Source organism: the organism of the source record quoted next, unplaced genomic scaffold (genome assembly GCF_019419815.1).
Source record: "Pyrus x bretschneideri cultivar Hongxiangsu unplaced genomic scaffold, Pyrus_bretschneideri_v1 Contig1, whole genome shotgun sequence".
Lineage (NCBI taxonomy): Eukaryota > Viridiplantae > Streptophyta > Magnoliopsida > Rosales > Rosaceae > Pyrus > Pyrus x bretschneideri.
The window spans coordinates 1,890,699-1,911,943 of record NW_025999390.1 but is presented as its reverse complement, the minus strand read 5'-3'; the positions used below and the strand labels follow the sequence as shown (position 1 = coordinate 1,911,943).

The window sequence follows — 21,245 nt, the reverse complement described above, 5'->3', positions numbered from 1 at the left end:
CACCTTACTTATGCTCTGACATCGTGCGTGAAATGGGTTCGCTCCCCCTCGCAACGCACTCTGGTATTAATAATTTTTAGGTTCAAATTATTCACATTTTTCTACACCCTATCACATTTTTCGGCTTCGTCACCTTCCAAGTGTCGGCCAGCACAACTCGATTTAGGGTCCAAGTGGACTTTCTGGGTCGAGGTGTGTCACCGCATCAACCGAATGACGTAGTTAGCTCATTAGTTACTCAGCCTGCGCTTTGTAATTTTTAGGATCAACAATATTAGGCACATTTTGTTATAATTATATGTAGTCATGCAAATAATTTATCTATAATTTTATGTAAAATATAGGTAAGTAATTAATTTTTGGGTCAATTGGCTAAAAAAAATTATTTATTTTGTAAGTAAATTATTGTTCATGTGATATTACATATATACTAGCCACATTTTGTTATTATTATATGATGTGTGCAATCAATCAACTTTCTGTGATTTTGTAGGTAAATTGTTTTATTTTTTTTTTCAAAATATAGATATTTAATTAATTTTTAATAAAAAAATATTTATTTATTTATAGGTAAATTATTTTACATGTATTATTACATAATTTACCAGGAACTTATATTGTTATTATATATGTGTTGTGCAAAATAATTTACCTTATATTATATTTAAAATATTGATAATTTTGAGTAAAACAACTTTTTTTTTTTTTTTTTTTTTTTTTTATAATTGTAGGATATATTGTGACATTCCACATCATCCAGAGGAGTGGATCATGTAAGTCTTATATGTATATTCACATCTCTACTTAGCACGAGGCCATTTAGGAGCTCACTGGCTTCGGCTTCCATTAGAACTCCGAAGTTAAGCGAGTTCGTGCGAGAGTAATCCCATGATGGGTGACCCACTGGGAAGTTCTCGTGTGAGTTCCCAGAAACAAAACTGTGAGGGCATGGCCGAGGCCCAAAATGGACAATATCGTGCTACAGTGGAGTCGAGCCCGAGATGTGGTGGGGGCCCAGGCCGAGATGTGATAATTTGGTATCAGAGCCAATCCCTGGCCGAATGTGTACCGACGAGGATGTCGGGCCCCTAAGGGAGGGTAGACGTCGAGCCTGGAATATGGTGGGGGCTTGGGCCGGAATGTGACATATATTAATTTAGTTGTTAGCATCATGTAATTTTTGTTATTAAATGCATAGGAATCATGACATTTATTTATTTATATTTTTTTTCCAAACCCGTATGAGGTATATGAAGACATTCAATTGAATGAGATAATGTAAAATAAATGTATATAGTAAGTGAGAAATCCAAAATCAGTGTTATTAGGGGTAATAAGACACACAAAAATAGAAATTTTGCCAGTCAAATTTAATTTTAGATATTGCTTAGTTGGAGCCTAATTATTGGATTTTTTTAGTGAAATTTACTGTAATGGGTTTTAGTTGAAGAAAATTGAATTCTGAGGGGTGTATTCATATTGCTTTAATTATTCACAATATGAACAGTATTCACAATATCAACAGTGAATGCTATGTGATAGTTTTTATCACAATATGAATTTTCCCTCTTTGTGTCTGATGGGCTTGTGTTGCAGGTTCCCTGTTGTTACTTATTTGTTATATTTATAGCATGTGAATTAACTGTTATTACGAATAAGCTAGGGATACTCTGCATCAGTAATACTTCTCCACATACTGCGGCATAGGATTCGTTTAATTAGTCCCATCAGGAATTGCATCACCCTTTCTTTTTCATCTCCATCATTGATCTTTTATCCCCCACAAGTGCAGGTTGGAGATTCATTGTAGGATGGTAATGTTTCGTGTAGTAAACTGAGATTGATTGTTGCTCCTGTCTATGTTTGGTGATTTCTCTTTGGATCTGGTAGATGCGCGAATCGTTTCCCTGTGAGAAGCGATTTCGCAAGTCTGCCCATACATCTGCCGCTGATGTGTAATAAGAAACGCTGGTCGCGATGTCATCATGTACGGAGTTCAGAATCCAAGCAAGGACCATGTTGTTGCATCTTTGCCATGACGTAAACTGCTTGACAGTTTCAGATGAAGGTTCAATGGTTCCATCAACCAAACTGAGTTTGTTCTTCACGCTCAAGCTAAGTCGCATAGCACGACTCCATGTATTGTAGTTGACGTGTTGTGGAAACCAAGATATTCACATGCTGATCGGAGGAATGTAAACTAAACGGGTTTGAGTCACCAATAAACAGCTCTTAACATGGTAGTTAGGATGGTGGCAGGAAAGCGTTATTTTGGCGCGTCGGACGAAATTCGAAGATGGGGACGAGGCGAGGCGAGGCGATGTCGGAAGGCGATTGGGCAGTATTTTCATCTGATTGGGATTTTTGTGGTGGCAGATGCACTTCCGTTTCTTTGGTGGTTGGATTTGCAGGGGCACAAAAAGGCGATGAAGAAGACGGCGAAAGAGTTGTATCAAATACTCGGAGGGTGGCTGGAGGAGCACCGCCAGAGGAGAGGAGCTTCTCATGGTAAGGCGGAGGATGAAGGAGGTGATGAGGATACTAGCATCAAGTCCACCTGTCTGGTATGTTATCTTTCTTTTCTTTTCTTTTCTTTTTAAAAAAAAAAAAAAAAAAAACTGAAGAAACACGACACTGCGCTAGTTGGTACTGTTTACAATTAGTTTTAAAATACGCTTTGAGGAATGTACTAATATGGTTGCTTGCAGATAGGAATTCAAATTACAACGTAAATTAGGCAGGAAAGTATGATTGGATGGGGGTGTGTTTGGTTGCCATTTAGAAGTATGGCACACACTTACCACGTAGGCTATTAGCTGATGATAACGGTAATTCAAGATTTATCATGTTTAAGTGTGACTTTAATGTTGTGATTATGGATCTTGTTCTATTTGCAGTCCACAAACTACGTACTTGAATACTTAAATAATTACAAATTCACGTTACTAGACTCGGAAGTAATTAACTCATACATTTATGTTGAAAATTGATCATTTCTCATTTTTACCTTAATTCAAACAAAATTAAACACATGGAAATTGTAGGCGCTTATACCATAGCAAGGTACCGAATGCCAGCTGGCACCCGGCTAGTGGTCAATGTATGGAAGATTCATAGGAATCGTAGGGTTTGGGAGAACACATCTGCTTTTGTTCCTAAGAGGTTCTTGGAAAGCTATAGGCCCATAGACGTTCGAGGGCAAGAATTTGAGTTGATGTTGTTTGGCTCTAGCAGACGGTCGTGCCCTGGTGTGTTGTTGGCCATGCAAGTTCTTCACCTAACGCTTGCTCGTCTGCTGCACTGGTTTAAATTGAAACTGCGCCGGCCAGACTATTTATTTGACTGAGAGACTGAGAGACCGAGAGACTGAGAGTCCTGGTTTGACCATTCCAAAAGTATCTCCTTTGGAAGTTCTCCTCAGCTCACGTCTACCTGGTGAACTCTTACCTCTGGTCAAGTGTCTGAACAAGAATAAAAGTTGAACTGCTTAATTGGTTAATTAAGGAGGTTTAATTAGCTTTTATTTTGTTGTAATATGAATCTTTTCTTTTTGTCATGGTACAAGCTATTATTGAGAGAGGAAAAATTGAATTCAGTGGTACATGTGCAAGAGTGGCTTGTGATCGAATATTTTAGTGAATATAATATTTGTTTTTACTTATGCATTTTGGATTAAAAAATATCTAATTTCTTAAATTATTGTAATATTTTTAAATTCTTGTCGCCGAATATTTTAGTGGATAAAGTTTTTGTTTTTACCTTTGCATTCCGAATTCAAAGCTCTCATCCCGTAAATTATTATAATAGTTTTTGAACCTTTCTCATCTTCTTCTTAATAATAATATTAAAATAAAGTGTAAGAATGAATTTTCGTAAAATATGTTGTTCTTATCATCTATTTGTACTATCTTTCTAATAGAGATATGATCCACATACGATGACATACCTCACTTTTATTACATAAATAATACAAATGATAGTCTAAATGGATGATAAGTATAGCAATGCTTATTTTCTTAACCAAACTGAGTTGTCAGATTTAGTGCTGTAAGATGAACTTCACATGGTTATTAACATTAATAAAAGAAAAATATTAAATAGCTAGTAGTGATATTATCGGATAAGTTTAAATATTTACACCCTTCATTATGATCAAATGGGAAAAGATAATCTCTTCGACCTAATGAAGAACTGAACGTCATTCCGATATGCTTGCACCATGGCCCATGGGGAACCTATTCAACCGTGATGTGCTTTTTCTCGATCGGAGCAGTGACTTTTCTCAGCCACGTCCAGAAGTCCTTGATAAACATAATTTTCTTTCCTGATAAGAACATTTAACGTAAAGTATTGGTACAGTGATCAATTATTTTATTTTTTTATTTTTTTCTGGTAGTGATCAATTAGCAGTTTGCTTCCCAGGCATCAATAATTACAAATCCATTTGCTTTCTATGACAGTAAAAGCTTATACAATTTGAATTTTTAATGTGTTTAATGTTATCTATATATTTTAACCAAAATCTAACAATCTTTAATTATAAATTATCTTAAACAAAACAGAATTTCTTTGGCAAGCGACAAACCTATATACGAAAGTTGACCTAGATGTCCCGTGAAGAAATCGCTAAACTATGTTATCGTGTACACTAAATAAGAGCTTTGTAGTGATAGATATCTCGATCGGAGCAATGACTTTTCTCAGCCACGTACAAAAGTCTTTGATAAACACAATTTTCTTTCCCGATGAGAACATTTAACGTAAAGTAGTTGTACAGTGATCAATTATTATTATTTCATTTTGTTTTTTTTTTCTGGTAGTGATCAATTAGCAGTTTGCTTCCCAGGCATCGATAATTACAAATCCATTTGCTTTCTATGACAGTAACAGCTTATAGAATTTGAATTTTTAATGTGTTTAATGTTATCTATATATTTTAGCTAAAATCTAACAATCTTTAATTATAAATTCTCTTAAACAAAACAGAATTTATTTGGCAAGCGACAAACCTATATATGAAAGTTGACCTAGAGGTCCCATGAAGAAATCTCTAAGATATGTTATCGTGTACACTAACGAAGCGCTTTGTAGTGATAGATATCTCAGCCTTAATGGCTTAATCCAAGCTACAATTAGTGAACCTGTGGAAGATCCATTCCGACCCAACGGTTTGGTCTGACCCGGCGGAGTTTAAGCCGGAAAGGTTTGTCACAAGGGTCGGAGTTTGACCCGGCGGATGTTGATGTCAAGGGTCGGCATTTTGAGCTCATGCGTTTTGGTAGTGGGAGAAGAGTATGCCCTGGCATAAATTTTGGCTTTCAGATGACGCTTTTAACTCTGGCTAGTTTCCTGCATGTGTTTGAGATCTCTGCAATACATCCGCAAACCATTGATATGAGCGGAAGCTTTGGAGTTTTTGACGCGAAATCTACCCCACTTGAAATCCCCGTCAAACCACGCTTGCCTCCATATCTTTATGAATAGAATTGGTCACGCCATAAGCATAATAAAATAAGATAGTCGCACCATAACGCCTAACAAAAGTAAAATATTACACACCCGGGATATTGTAATTAAGGTGACAAGGGCCAGTTGTGAAACTTTCTCCTTCCCTAAGAGCACTTCCACCGGAACACCATTAGGCCGGCACCCAATCAAAAAAAGGGGTTGGGATTCAGTCAATCCTCTCCAGCCCATTTAATTACCTGGCACCCAGCCCAAGCTGGTCTCTAGGGGTGGGCACGGTGCGGTTCGGTGCGGTTCCACCTCTAAATTGGAACCGAAACCGAAATATATTAACGGTTCGATTCGGTGCGGTTCCACTTAAATTTATTACTAGAACATTACGGTTCGGTCTACCCCGGTTCCGATTCGGTTCTTGCCGGTTTACGGTTCCTAATAATAAATTATTTGAACACCAAATCATTATGCATTCAAATACATCTTCTAAAACTGATTACATAAAGTTGCATACAACACATCTTTTTTAATGCAAATGTCTTTGTTAGTGGCACCAAGTCAACAAAAAGAGACAACTAAAATACATATGCACTGGTCAATCAGTCAACAAACAAAAAAATGATGAAGCAAATTGCAGGTTTTCAGACTTCAGAGAGCAAGTAAGAAGCAGCAGCTCCTGTACACAATTTTTCAACCTGTTTTTCAACCTATTATACCATGACATGTGTGTGTATATATAATTTATTTATTTATTATTAATAAAACGGTTCGGTTCGGTTCGGCCGGTTCTTGGTCATTCGAAATCGGAACCGGAACCAATTTGAACGGTTCGGTTCGGTTTTTCACTCAAAGTTGACTTTTTCGGTCAACACGGTTTTTTTCTGTTTTTTTTCTTACGGTTTGATGCGGTTTTGCAGTTTGGCGGTTTTTATGCCCACCCCTACTGGTCTCCAAGCTAGCCCAGAATTGACAGAGCCAGAGACCGGCCTGTTAGCGTGCGTTTTGTGGGAATGGTGCCGAGGAAACACAAGACGACTGAGCAAGAAGAAAAGCAGTTGGTGGCGCCGGCGAAATCAAGCTGGTGACCCGTGGCACCAGCGAGGAAGAAGGTCAAGGGAGCTCATAAGAAGAAAGAGCGGGCGAAGAAGGAAGAGGTGGAGGCGGAAGAAGCAGAAGAGGAAGCTATGAAGGAAGAGGAGGACAACTTCGGCGAGAGCAAGGCAGAGGTCAAGTTTCCCCTGTTTCAGAAGCACCAATTCGGATTCCAAGATTACCTCACCACGGGCGTCCGATACCAAAACCTCTCAACATGATGGTTGACGCCATCATCAGAACCATGGTCGTTGCATGATACGAGAACACTCTAGTGGTCGTGACTGAGACTGGTTGGCCTAGCTTTAGCACCGACCCAAGTTGAGAACAAGAACAAGAAGAAGAAAGAGAAGGAGAAAGTGGAGGCCGAGGCGGAGAACAAGAAGGAGAAAGGGAAAGTGAAAGTGGAGGACGACGGAGAAGGTATGGAGGGTGACGATGACGAGTCGGATAAGAGGACCATTGTAATAAAAAATAATAAAATTTTAATAAAATTGACTAGTCTATTTTTTGTTAGGAGTGGGGATGCTTTGGCCTATTACTGTTCATTAGGGTCTGTTACTGTTTATTGAAGTGGATAAATAGGCTGGGTGTTGGTGCAAAGTCTTTAGGGGTGGAGTTGCTCTAAGTTACTCTAATTGTTACTGGGGAAGCCTATGATTCCTCTCTGAAATAAGTTGTTTGATTGTGTACAAGAGCTGCTGCTTGCTCTCCTGCTTGCTCTCTGAAATAAACTTGCAGTTTTCTTCTTCATTTTTTTGTTTGTTGACTGACCAATGCATATTTCTTTTAGTTGTCTCTTTTTATTGACTTGGTGCCACTACCAAAGACATTTGCATTAAAAAAGATTTGTTGTATGCAACTTTATATAATCAGTTTTAAAAGATGTATTTGAATGCATGATGATTTGGTATTTTATAATTTAGTATTCGGAACTGTAAACCGGTAAGAACCGAATTGGAACTGATGTAGACCGAACCGTACGATTTTACTAATAAATTTAAGTAGAACCGTACCGAACCAAACTTTTGATATTTTCTGGTTTCGATTCTGATTTAGAGATGGAACCGCACCGTGCTCACCCCTAGGTACAGTAAAGCTTCCACTTTTGACTACTGAGCATGATGCATGCTTTTTCTTCCCCCACATACTATAGATGACAAGAAAAAATTGAAGATAACGAAAGGATCTTTAATCTCTACTTATGGTGGTGTTTTGTCTGACTATTCAGTTGCGTAGTTTGCACAACACTTTTTCTTCACTTTTTTTGTCTTTTTGGCTGTTTATTCTTGGAACAATACTTGGTTACTTAAAGAATATGAATATGAACTCTTACTTAAAATTCTTAATATTTTAATCACATAGTTTTATGCTTATGATCAGAACCGTTCATATTATGAATCACACTATAAAGATCATCTCTGCAAAAAATAAATTAAAACTAAAATCGTTTAGTTAATTTATTGTAGTAAATGCATAGACGGTGCGTAATGCTTTTACCAATACCGTTCATTTGTTTTTAAATAGTTTGATGACTACACGACCTTAATTTTAATTGATTTTTTGCATAGACGATCTTTATATGATGATTTATAATATGAACGGTTCTGATTACTTTTTTAAAAAAATTCCACCCCGCTTAAAACCATTTTGTCTCCCTTTTTTTTAATTTGAAAACGAAAAGATTTTGCTTTGTTTGAAAACAAATTTAAAAAAAATAAATAAAAAACGAAAAACGCACCTATGGTGGAGGCGGTGGCGGAGGGGGACCGCCACCGTCGTTGGCACTATAGGCGGGAATGTCCCAAACCTGACACATCATATATACCGAGACAACACGTGATGATGTGCGGGATTGTCATCCCTAGACCGATGGATGACAACTGCTTGACATGCCTGGATGGCTTGATAAGCAGGTAGCACCACCCCCTATATAGCATACACAAAATTCTATAAATTAACAACGAATAATTTTGACAAATTTTAAAGAAGAATTCATACTCATCTTTGAATAGTTAAATATTATTTTTCTCTTCTTGTGGCCCCGTTTTGGGTTTTTAATGAATATCACTTTTCACCAAAAATAAAAATCTCTACTGCTTAACCGATAAGGGCCTATAGTCATAGGGCATTAGGCTAATTCGTGTGGTTATAATCTCGATGCTACTGTCCAATTACTTTGTGATAAATCAAGAACGTTGAATGTTCTTAGTGTATTAGGTTTGACTCTTTACATATGTCCAAAATCTGAAAATTAAGTATATTGACTAGAAGCTAATGGATACAAGTTTGTGGATTATTCATCGAGATAGAATTCAATTTGATACTGTTTAAATTACGTTTAAGTTTGTTGATTATTCAACAAGATATAATTTTATTTGATACTGATTAAATTGCATTTAAATTTGAATCTTCAGAGCAAGAACTCACTATGAAAAATATGCTACAGACAAATTGCAAGCATAGTTGGTCATGCATGGCTGCGGTTAAAAGTGACAAATTAATTTATTAAGTTGATGTGGGTACCAATGATACGTATCAAACGGGCCCATATTACTCCTATATATATGTATGGCGCTAATAACACAAATCAACTTAATCCTCCACCCAGTTCAATAAAAATCCATTTTGTATCTAGCTTTCTAATGGTTTAGTTGCAATAATGGATTCTCTCCCTTATGCAAACTCTATCACTGCTGGTTTATTCACAATAATCATCGTGTCATATTACTTATCACGAAGATGGAGAGCTGCCAATCACAAGGGCAAATTATCACCACCTGAAGCCAAGGGTGCATGGCCTATATTGGGTCACCTTCCTTTGTTAGGAGGCTCCACACCTCCTCACATAACTTTGGGAGCCATGGCGGACAAGTATGGACCTCTTTACACGATCCGCCTTGGCGTCTATCCGTCATTGGTGATAAGCAGCAGCGAGATTGCAAAAGAATGCTTCACAACCAATGACTTGAGCGTAAATTCACGCCCAAAGATGGCAGTTGTTGACCACATCGGCTACAACTACGCCATGTTTGGGTTCGCACCATCTGGACCCTATTGGCGAGAAATTCGCAAGATCACCACCTTGGAGTTGCTCTCAAACCGGAGGGTTGAGCTGCTCAAGCACATTCGAGTCTCGGAAGTGACTACTTTCTTAAAAGAATTGCACAAAACTTGGAGTACAAGACAAAAGGAGGGCTCGAATGATGGAGTGGTGGTAGAGCTGAAGCAATGGTTTGGGGACATGACGCTGAACGTGATTGTTAGAATGGTGGCCGGAAAGAGGTATTCAGTAGCTGCCGATGAGGATGAGAAGAAAGAAGCGCTCAGGGTTCAGAATGCATTGAGGGAGTTTTTTAACTTTGTGGGAATGTTTTTGGTGGGTGACGCGGTTCCTTATCTGCGGTGGTTGGATTTGGGTGGGCATGAGAAGGCAATGAAGAAAACTGCAAAGGACTTGGACGCCATGGTTGGAGAGTGGGTTGAAGAGCATAAGCAGAGGAGAGCAAAAGGTGGTGCAAAAGGAGAGCAGGACTTCATAGATGCGATGCTTTCTGTGCTTGATGGTGCAGACCTTGGCGGTTTTGATGCTGATACGATCAACAAAGCCACAAGCTTGGTAAATATATATAATTCATTAATTTGCATGCAACTAATTAACCATAAAAGACTGGAGTTAGACACCAAACACATGAAGATTTTACTTTTACTTTCATAACTTAAGTAAGCTAATTGCATGGTCTACAAAAGAAAATGAAAATCTAAACAAGAAATGTTATGTATATTCTAAAATCATGTACAATTTCTTACCATTAACAATGTACTGTCAATTGCTGAGAACTGTTTTGCATTGTCCTTGTTAATTGTGTCGGTAGTGTGAGGAGGGACACTTTAGCATTCGGTGCGGCGTCTTAGTTTCTGTTACCTCCTTACACTACCCATTCCTAATACTGTCTATTTGCCTCTTTGTAGACCTTCCTGTTTCTCTTCGGCATCTTTGCCCAGGTGTTATTTATCCTATCTTAAAAAAATAAAAAAAATAAAAATGATATAGTGATTAATAGTACAATGATTTTGACATATTTCTCATATAGACATCATGTAAAAATGAAATTTATAATTACTTTCACTACATATTGGGGTGGCTATCTAGAATGAATTTTAAGGTGACTTCCAATTTTATAATATTTGAGTGCTCTCCAATGTGTACAAACAGCATAAGTTTGTCTACTTAGTAGTTAAGGTGGGACATATTTTAACATTTTAATATATATTTTCACCTAAATAAGATAAAGACAAGAAAATTATCAATGTTAAAATTGTACAGATGTAACCTCACTCTTAAGAATTTATATATCCTAATTAATCAATCAAATATTCCTTGAACAGAATATGATTGCAGGAGGTAGCGATACCACCATGGTGACATTAACGTGGGCAATATCATTATTGGTGAACAACCCTCACGTTCTGAAAAGGGCCCTAAACGAACTGGACACGAAAATAGGCAGACAAAGAGTTGTGAGTGAAGAAGATATAAGCAACTTGGTCTACATCCAAGCTATTGTAAAGGAGACATTACGTTTATACCCAGCAGCACCATTATCAGGGCCACGTGAATTCACTGAGGATTGCACCATTGCTGGGTGCCATATTCGAAAGGGCACCCGGTTGATCATGAACCTCTGGAAGCTCCAAACAGACCCGAAAATTTGGCCTGATCCATTGGAGTTCAAGCCAGAGAGATTTCTTACCACCCATAAGGATGTTGATGTGAAGGGTCATCATTTTGAGTTGATTCCATTTGGAAGTGGTAGAAGAGCATGCCCTGGTTTGGCGTTTGCCCTTCAAATGGTGCAATTTACGTTGGCTAGTTTTCTACATGCTTTTGAAATCTCGAACCCATCTAGTGCACCAATTGATATGACGGAGAGCTTTGGGCTCACCAACATGAAAGTAACTCCACTCAAAGTTCTTATCAAACCTCGCTTGTCTTTTGAATTTTACAAATAAAAGAAAAAAAATATATAATATTATTTGTATGAAGAAGAGATTTTCGTTGTTATTGATTGTATACAGTTATCTGTACTTCTCTATGGTCATAAAATCAAAAAAGATGTTATGGGTATTTGGGAATGGGCATATTACGCAGAGTATATTGACTTTCCCTTGTAACGCTGGCAATAAAAAAGTACACCAAAATAGTAAAATACCTCTTTATTACAGTTTTTTATTGGGCTCTATGTTGGGCCTATTGCATTCGGCTTTTTTGTTTTTCAAAAGAACCCACCCATTCGCCAGTACACGAATAGGACAAAATAAATTGGTCCATTTCTAGACTCCCAGTCCAATTTATGTGATCAGGTCTCAACCGTTCATAAAAAATAGAACTCTTTTTTTCTTTTTTCTTTTCTTCTTAAAAAAAAAAAAAAAACTCTTTCTCACAACAAAACCTTTCTAGACTCCAAGTCCCTCCCTATGACAACTTTGACCCTCTATCTTTATCACATCCCAGACCAGCTCCGCCGTAGCACGATATTGTCCACTTTGAGTCCTGGCCATGTCCTCACGATTTTGTTTCTGGGAACTCACGCAATAACTTCTCCTAGGAATGCTCTTGCCCAAACTCACTTAAGTTTGGAGTTCGGATGGAATCCGAAGCCACTGAGCTTCTAAAAGGTCTCGTGCTATATGGAGATGGGTATGTACATATAAGGCACATCACCCCCTCTCCATTGGTCGATGTGGAATGTTACAAGCCACCCTTTTAGGGGCCCAACATCTTTGTTGGCACACTCGCATCACACGGCAGAGTGGCTTTGATACCATTCTGTCACATCCTAGACTGGATCCGCGCGTAACACGATATTGCTCACTTTGGGTCCCCGCCACGCCCTTACGGTTTTGTTTCTGGGAACTCGTGCGAGAACTTCCTAGTGGGTCACCCATCATGGGAATGCTTTTCCCTAAACTCGCTTAACTTCGGAGTTCCGATGGAATTTGAAGCCAGTAAATGCCCAAAAGGCCTCGTGCTATATGGAGGTGGGCATGTACATATAAGGCACATCACACCCTCCCCGTTGGTCGATGTGGGATGTTACAATCTCTCTATTTCTTGTCCAGCGACACTCCATCACACCTTCAAATTCATCTTCTTTAGTCACCTCGCATCATCAAATTCATTGCCCAATTTCATCTTTCACCTTTGGTTCGCACAAACTCTCTCTCCCCTCGACCCTCCATCACCCATTCCGCCGTCAGGTAGCCGTCGACCACCTTTCCCTCTTCACCCTCTCACAAATCGATGAAAATCGTTTTTGTTTCAGCTGTCGACGTAGAGCTTCATCAATTCTTAATTAATTCTCTCGATTCGACTGTCAATGTTCAAGATTTAGGGTTTTTTATTTTCAAATTAGGGGATAAATTAGGGTTTTTTATTTTTGATTTGGGGATCAATTTTCTTATATTGCACATTAAAAATGTTGTTGTAAAATTTATCCATTTCGTATATTTGAAAGTCTTATAGTCCCTTAAATTGATGACCTGCTATAGGTGAGACTTTTTCTAGGTTAAAGTGTACTTGCACAAGTTGGAATAAATAGTATGATTGGTCGAGAGATTTTTTCTAAGTTTGAAAGTTATATTCCCTTACGTTGATGATGTGCCATATGTTGAGACTTTTCCTAGGTTGGCGTATACTTGCACACATGTTAAAACAAATGGTGCAAAACAATTCCAGTCGTTCGCAAAACGCGATCGGTCTGACGGCGACTTTTCTCTCCGGGTGTGAGAGTGCTTGCTCCTCCGTGAGTTCCGCCTCTGTGCGTGTGGTTACAGGTTAGTTTCGATCATGTGTTTTTGTGCTTATCAGGTTAAGATCTTGGGGTGTTGGGTAACTGAGGCTCTGAAAGCAGGATGGCGTGGGGTGACAAGGACTAGGGTGACGGAAAGGATTTGGGGCTTTTCAAATTGGTGTGTTGTACTCCACGAGGGTTGTAGAGGCTGTTGTGTTGATCTGATTGGGGGTTTTACTTCTGTCAATTTGGGTTTGTGGGATCTGTGCGCTTGGGGGTTTCTGCTGTTGTGGTTCGTTTGGGGGGAGGTGGAATCCGTCAGCTGGTAGGTAGTAGGATGGATGATGTAAGGGCTTAGGGTGACGGTAAGGGGGTGGGGTTTCTCAAACTAGGGTGAATCTCTCTTCGAGGGGGACTGGGGTGGGGTGGGTTTTCTCTAATTAGGGTGTCTCTCTCTTCGAGAGGTGATGGGGTGGGTACTTTGAATCGGGTTGGGGGGTTTTAATTCTGTCAGTCTGGGTTTGAGGGGGCAGAGTCAGTGGAGGAAAAGGGGGGGGCTCTTCTAGCTTGACGTTTCCATTTCGAGGGTGGTTGGGATTGCTGGTGTGGTGTTAGTGGGGGCGATACTAGCGATATGTTGCCTAATTGGCCGAATTGAAGAAAGAAATCAGTTGGTATGCTGGGTGGCTTATCTGTGTATTCTGAGGTTGTGTCCAGAAAGTCAAGGTTTCTCTCCGTCTCAGGCTGGGCGAGTGGGGCAGTACTGTTACTTTGGGATGGCGACAAGTGGAGTGGATGAACTGGTGGTTCAACTGAACCAAACATTGGAATTATCAACCATGGAACAGGGAGTTAAATTGGTTGGGAAAGTCCTTACGCCAAAACCATTGAACAAGCGGGGAGTCAGGAATATTCTCAGAGCGGCTTGGAAAGAATTGGGTGAGGTGGAAATAAAATGGGTAAGGGAGAACGTCTTTATTATTTCGGTCAAAGATGAACATGTAGCTTCAAAAATCCTTGAGCAGGTTCCCTGGGCAGTGATGAAAAAGGTGTTCTCTGTCGTGAAATGGCCTCCGGAGCTCGCTTTAGAGGAGCTGGAGCTGGATGCTGTTCCATTTTGGGTTCAAATAAGGGGAATTCCGCTGGGCTTAGCCTCTATCGATAATGTGCAGCGTGTAACCAAAGAGGCTGGGAAATTTATAGCCATGGAGGATCCCGGACACGCTCGTGGTTTTTTGCGAATCAGAATCTTAGTTGATACGGAGAAACCATTATTCAAGGGATGCTAGATTCGAAGAGATTCAAATAAGGAAACCTGGGTGGAATTTCGGTATGAACGGCTTCAAGATTTTTGCTACAGGTGTGGACGGATTGGGCATATCAATACTGAATGTTCCGTTGAGATGTCTGTAGATGGGGAGGTGGCGTATGGAGAGTGGATGAAGGCACTGCCGGTAAGGGAGGTGGCGATATCGACGAGAGTAGAGTATGTGGGCAGGGGGGAACGCCGGCAGGCCGGGGTGGTGCGCGGATCGGGCATCACGGCTGCACAGAATCAAGGTAGTTTACGGATGTCGAAGGCTCAAGGAATGGAGCGAAATCAAACCATGGAGTCAGGGAGAGCATCAAAGAGTCGGGGCACAGGTCAAAAAAAATGGCGTAGAAGAATGCGGGGGGAGGCAGAGGATACGTTTTCCTGCTCTGAAATGGAAAGCATTAAAACAGTGGGGGAAGGAAGGTCGAGCGAGGTCCAGGGGGGTAATAACATTTTGTCCGCCCAGGATGATGAACCATTATGGGGTAGTAAAAGAAGTGGGGAAGCACAGGATATGATGCTAACTTAAGCTCAACAGAAGAAATTCAAGGGCCCAGATACGGAAGAGAATCACCAAGGAAGGGCAGCAGAGACAGGGAGGAGGTTAAATTGCAAGGAAGGAGACCTATCGGTGGAACGAGCGGTCCGTACGACGGGTGAAGATAAGGAAGAAATAAGTGAGAATCTTGGAGGACAGGAAGTACTGGAAGGGGGGTCGGATATTGCTAAAGGAAGGATGGTGACAAGGAAGGCGGGCAAGTTGGCTCGGGGCGGTGGCGGCTGGCCTTCAACAGCCGCAGGCCAGCCATGAGTTATATCTTTTGGAACTGTCGTGGGCTAGGGTCGGACACGACAGTCAGGGCTCTCCATGGGCTTATTCGCAAAAAGAGACCCTCTATGATCTTTTTATCAGAGACTAAGATGAAAGATCATAGAATTCTAGGTGTGAGGAGGCGATTGGGTTACTTACATGGATTTGATGTTTCGCCAATTGGAATTTCTGGAGGGTTGAGTTTATGGTGGGAGGACAATCTGGAGGTTAATATTATCTTTTCGTCCAAGCATATTATTGATGTTGTGATGAGAATTAAAGGGCAAACGCAATGGAGTAGGATTACGGGTGTGTACGGAACGTCGTATAGAGTTGAGAAAAATCTATTTTGGGATTGGATGGTTAACCACTTTACCCCCACAGATATACCTTGGATTTGTGGTGGGGATTTCAACGAATTCCTGTGGGATTATGAGAAGTCTGGAGGAGTTGAGGTCTTGTACAACAGACCAAGATTCTTAGAAGAGTTTCTGTCTTCCTCTCAGTTGATGGACTTGGGTTTCAATGGGCCAACATTCACGTGGAGAGGGCTGAGAAAAGGGGATTGGGTGGAGGAGCGATTAGACAGGGTTATGGCGAATGAAAAGTGGCAGCAACTCTGGCCGAACTCCCATGTTATGCATGAAACGGTTTTAGCCTCGGATCACTGCCCAATTGTTCTTAGTTCTATATCTGATGGGCAGAAAGGAAGGAAGATGTTCAGGTTTGAGGCGTTTTGGGTCTCGGAGGAAGAGTGCAAGAATTTGGTGGAAAAGTGCTGGGATCGACGGCATCATGGTAGCCCTGTGAATATGTGGGTGAGATCTTTGAACGACTGTCGTTATCGCTTGAGCAGGTGGAATCGTACTAAATTTAAGGGGCGGGGTAGCAGGATCCATGATCTTCTTTCCCAGTTAGATTCACTCCAGCGTGACTGGGGTCCAAACTATGATGAGATAAGGGAGATATCTTGGCAGATTGATGAGTTAAGACTCCAAAAGGAGAGTTATTGGTGCCAGCGATCGAGGGTAAAATGGTTGAGGGAGGGGGATGCAAACACTCAGTTTTTTCATTCTTCAACCCTTCAGAGGCGTAGGAGAAATAAGATTGTGAAGCTTAGGGCTGAGAATGGGAACTGGGTGGAAAATCCATCTCAGGTGCGCCATTTAGTGGATAATCATTTCTCTTCAGTTTTTAGCTCGGCAGGGGATCGTAACTGGGGGTCGCTGCTAGATTGCATTAATCCCTCGGTCTCGACAGAAATGAATGAGGCGCTAACTGCACCGGTTACGGAGGAGGAGATAAAGGAGGCTGCTGGGAATATGGGAGGTCTTAAGGCTCCCGGCCCCGATGGTTTCCAGGGGATCTTCTATCAGACATACTGGGAGATTGTGAAGGAGGATGTTTCGGCTCTGATCAGAGAGTTGCTTCAGGACGTTGCGGGTTCGAGATTGATAAATCAGACTAATATAGTTCTGATTCCCAAAGTCCCTAATCCGGAATTTGTGTCGCAGTTCAGGCCTATCAGCCTATGTAACTATTCATACAAGATACTGTCAAAGATTCTTGCTAACCGGTTGAAGGTATTATTGCCTAAAATCATATCGCCATCTCAGAATGCTTTTGTGGCGGGTAGACAAATTCAGGATTGCATTGGCATATCCCATGAGATGTTTCATTATCTGAAGGGAAGGAAAGCCAAGAACAGATTTGAAATGGGGATTAAACTGGATATGCAGAAGGCGTATGGTAGGGTTGAATGGGACTTTTTGGATGCGGTAATGGAAAGAATGGGGTTCAGCAGTGGTTGGAGATCGCTAATTAATGGATGTATTTCGTCTGTGAAGTTCGCTGTTCTCCTAAATGGGCAGGCTAGAGAGTCTTTTGCTCCCTCGCGGGGTCTCCGTCAGGGGGATCCTCTTTCTCCTTATTTATTCATTTTGGTGGGGGAAGTTCTTTCCAAACTGTTTCAGGGTGCGGTGGACCAAGGTAAGCTGGAGGGTGTAAAGATTGGTGGATTCGGACCCGTGATTTCTCACCTCTTCTTTGCGGATGATACCCTTCTGTTTTTGCGGGCAGATGTGAAAAACTGCAGGAATTTGAAACATATGCTGGACAAATTTTGTGTGGCGTCTGGGCAGAAGGTTAATTTGGAGAAATCCAGTGTTTTCTTTGGGGCAAATGTTCCGAAGGTGAACGCAGATCAGATGGGGAATGCCCTTGGTATGGCGGTGGTTAGCAATCCGGGGACCTATTTGGGGGTCCCTGCTATTTGGGGCCGGTCGAAAAAGCGTGGTCTTGCTTATGTGAAAGGAAGAGTAATGGAAAAGCTACAAGGGTGGAAACAAAGTACTCTATCTCGTGCCGGTAAAGAGGTTTTAATTAAGGCTGTTATCCAAGCTATTCCGGCGTACCCAATGTGCATTTTTAAATTCCCCGCCGCCGTTTGTCAGGAATTGGATGCGTTGGTGGCTGGATTTTGGTGGGGTTGCAAGGAGGGAGCCCAAAAGATTCATTGGGTCTCAAATGAGGTTTTGGGTTTGCCAAAAGACTTGGGTGGTTTAGGTTTTAGAAACTTTATGGAATTTAATGATGCTCTGCTCGCTAAACAGTGTTGGCGGTTAATCACGGAACCGGACTCGCTGTGGGCTAGGGTGATTAAAGCCCGGTATTTTCCCCATTGCTCGATATGGGATGCAAAGAAAGGTGGTCGGGCTTCTTGGGCATGGAGCAGCCTCATCTGTGGCAGGGACGTGATCAAGGAGGGTTCCCATTGGCAGATTTTGGGCGGTCAGGAGGTGCGGGTGTGGCAGGATAGGTGGCTTCCATCCTTGCCCCTTGGACATCCGGTGCCGGTGGGCCAGGTTGCGGTTACTCCCAGTTTAAGGGTCAGTGCGCTTATCTGTGCGGAGTCGGGGCGGTGGAATCTTAACTTTTTACAGCCTTTCATATCGGGGGAGGCTTTGAAGGCTATTGAGGAGACGCCTTTGAGGGATCTAAGTCGTAATGATAGGCTTATCTGGGATTTGAGTAAGAACGGTACTTATTCGGTCAAGTCGGGTTATAGATGGCTGCAAGGTAGATCACTGGCCAGGAGGGACAAGCGTCGGCCTTCTGTTCGTGGGGTTCCTAAGGCGTTTTGGAAGGGGATTTGGAAGCTGGAGGTGCCCCCCAAGTTGCGACATTTCCTGTGGCTTACGATGCATAATTGTATTCCTACTCGGGAAGCCCTGTACCGACGACGGTCCTCTCTGACCTCTACTTGTCCTATTTGCTGCTGCCATGATGAAACCATTGAGCACATTTTCCTTTCTTGCTCTTGGGTTGAGCCAATTTGGTTTGGTGGGGCTTTGGGGTATAAATTGGATCGTCTTTCTCTTCCGTCTTGGCTGGAATGGATTCAGAAGGTATTCTCTCCGAATTTATGCAACTTTGGAGATACAATGTGGAGACAATCTTATATTGTTTTTACCTGTTGGTGTATCTGGAAAGCTCGTTGTGATCTTGTTTTCAAAGGGATGTCTGTTAACCCTTTAAAAGTCTTGGCTGATGTTTCTGCGGCTATGAGCTCGTTTTTTGGTGCTAAGGCTATGGCTGGGGTGAGGGGAGGGGGTGACGGGATGAGGGGTACCCAGATGGCGCGGTGGTGTGCTCCGGCCTCTCCTTTTGTGAAGATTAATGTGGATGCTAGTTGGTCCAAGGCCTCAAAGATGGGATTTGTTGGATTGATTGCGCAAGACATGGAGAGAAAATTCGTGGCTGCAGCGCGGTATGCTATATCTGCACCTTCTGCTGCTGCAGCGGAGGCTTATGCGTTGTTGCACGGGTGCCAGCTCGGTGAAGACTTGGGTGTAAGGTATGTAATTCTTGAGTCGGACTCCCTTGAAGCGATTAATTGTTTATCTAGCTCGCTGTCTAGGGGTAGTTGGGAGGCATTCCCGGTGCTGGCTCGGGTTAAACAGCTGGGGGGGAAGTTCCTTGATTGCCGATGGTCTTGGGTGCCCCGTTCTTCTAATGGCGTGGCTCACAAGATTGCATCGGGTGGTTTTACAGAGATGAGTGATGTCGTTTGGGTTGTTAGGCCCCCATCTTCGTTGGTCTTTGTTTTGAATAATGACGGGCTACCTTGTCCTTATTAATTTGTTTTGGTGGTGCCGGGGGTGACGCCTCTACTTGGTGGAGGGGTCTTTGTGGTTTACCCCTTGTCACTGCTTGTTAATTGTATGTTTGTTTGCCTCTCTGTAGGCCTTTTATGATATGGTAACTGGTGTTCAAAAAAAAAAAAAAACAAATGGTGCGATTGATTGTCGTTTTGGAACACAATATAATAATTTTAAAAAAAAAAGATAAAGAAAAAAAAGCTTTATCTGATTATTTTATTTTATTTTTAATTATGATAAAAAACAATGGCAGTTGGCACCTAATTTGTATTAATGTTTAATCAAAAGATAATGCTAGAAAGATTAAATTTACAAACTAAATGATGTATCACTAATAGGAATAAATACGTTTATCAACGTTTAAGTAATAAATCAATCATCAACTTTCATGTCCTTTAGTTTTTAAAACTTTGTATACAAATTTGGTATCCATAGCATTATCTTTAATCAAAAGTCAACATTGATCAAAATTTAAAATAAAAAAAAAAATCAAAAGTCAACAATTTGTACATGCTTGAACTAGCACTTAGGAAAACGAGACACCTGCCTTGTAATAGCAAGCGAGCCAATTTATTAAAAAGTAATGTTATTCATACTATCTTTTTATATAACATTTCTATACAATCTTAGATGATATTTGATGTGAACAGTCACATTATTTAAAAAAAATTGCAAAACACAAGGAAATTAAGGAGAAAGACTCCTCGTATATCACAATCATCATTTAATTAACTAGTTTTTCTTAATTATTAATTTATTAAATAATGAACTAAATTTAAAAATCTGATTAATTCAAATGAAATAGCTATATCAAATGCCACCTAAGGTGGTATAAAAATATGGTACAAAAATATAGTATGAAACACAAAAGTAACTGCTTATAATAGGGGTAACATAGTGAAATGAAACACAACACACATGGGAGATGCTTACGTGAGATATACTTTTTCTACACTCTTAGCCAAGATTGTTTTTATTCGTTGGATGAATCAAACCCTCCCTCAAAGCTTCACAATCAAACCCAAAAAAGATCAGAAAATAAGGACAAATTGGTAAAAAACTCATAACCGAATAGAAAACTGTAATGAAAAAAATATTAAATTTTTACTATAAATTGACAGCAAGGAATACAAAAAACATACATAGGAAACCAGAAATTAAAACGCATATTGGTCACGAGTTCATGTAATAGATAACCCATGAATGCAATATTGGTACTCATCTTGATTTAAAAAAAAAAAAAAAAAAGTAGATGAAAACATAAAGAGACGGATGCCGTTAAAAAAATGAGAAAAAGAGGAAAAAAAATGTTGGGAAATTGAGGAAAGAAACGTGGGAGAGAGACTGCAGGTTTTAGTTTACAAACTCTCACGTTATTGAAAAATTTGATCAAATGAAAAAAAAAAAAAAAAAAACCAAATATGTTTAGAATTAGAAAATTTTGAAAAAAATTGAGGAAAGAAACGTGGGAGAGAATGTATTTACAGACTCACGTTATTGTAAAACTAATGGAATAAACATAAATAAATAAATAAAAAGAACCCTAATATGTTTAGAATTAGAACTGCTATTCAGCAGTTGAACACTTGAAGCGTGTGAAGGGAGTAGTTTTG

At 40.4% G+C, this 21,245-nt stretch overlaps 3 protein-coding genes across 4 annotated transcripts; all 3 read left to right on the top strand.

The window, feature by feature from the left end:
- The first annotated feature begins 1,605 nt into the window (after positions 1–1,605).
- On the top strand, positions 1,606–3,601 carry LOC125478216 (cytochrome P450 CYP82D47-like). Of its 2 annotated transcripts, none has more exons than XM_048586119.1 (2): positions 1,606–2,564; positions 3,235–3,601. In XM_048586119.1, exons 1-2 carry the CDS (start codon positions 2,238–2,240, stop codon positions 3,307–3,309), a joined length of 402 nt encoding a protein of 133 aa, XP_048442076.1. In that variant the 5' UTR covers positions 1,606–2,237; the 3' UTR covers positions 3,310–3,601. The 2 variants fall into 2 exon arrangements, with proteins under 2 accessions (XP_048442076.1, XP_048442135.1); XM_048586178.1 differs by having other exon boundaries at positions 1,614–2,564; positions 3,045–3,601.
- Positions 3,602–9,129: 5,528 nt separating this feature from the next.
- On the top strand, positions 9,130–11,777 carry LOC103954103 (cytochrome P450 82A3). Its single transcript, XM_009365914.3, has 2 exons — positions 9,130–10,171; positions 10,942–11,777. The coding sequence occupies exons 1-2, from the start codon at positions 9,215–9,217 to the stop codon at positions 11,563–11,565; spliced, it is 1,581 nt and encodes a 526-aa protein (XP_009364189.1). The 5' UTR covers positions 9,130–9,214; the 3' UTR covers positions 11,566–11,777.
- A 3,805-nt stretch (positions 11,778–15,582) lies between these two features.
- Positions 15,583–19,611, top strand: LOC103944460. Its single transcript, XM_048590329.1, has one exon. It carries the CDS (start codon positions 15,583–15,585, stop codon positions 19,609–19,611), a length of 4,029 nt encoding a protein of 1,342 aa, XP_048446286.1.
- Positions 19,612–21,245: the final 1,634 nt, after the last annotated feature.

Excerpts from the sequence above, each read along its gene's own strand:
- LOC125478216 (XM_048586119.1), top strand. The coding sequence starts at position 2,238 with ATGGTAGTTAGGATGGTGGCAGGAAAGCGTTATTTTGGCGCGTCGGAC. Across the intron at positions 2,565-3,234 it reads GCATCAAGTCCACCTGTCTG|ACGGTCGTGCCCTGGTGTGT; the intron begins GTATGTTATCTT and ends TGGCTCTAGCAG.
- LOC103954103 (XM_009365914.3), top strand. The coding sequence starts at position 9,215 with ATGGATTCTCTCCCTTATGCAAACTCTATCACTGCTGGTTTATTCACA. Across the intron at positions 10,172-10,941 it reads TCAACAAAGCCACAAGCTTG|AATATGATTGCAGGAGGTAG; the intron begins GTAAATATATAT and ends TTCCTTGAACAG.
- LOC103944460 (XM_048590329.1), top strand. The coding sequence starts at position 15,583 with ATGAAAGATCATAGAATTCTAGGTGTGAGGAGGCGATTGGGTTACTTA.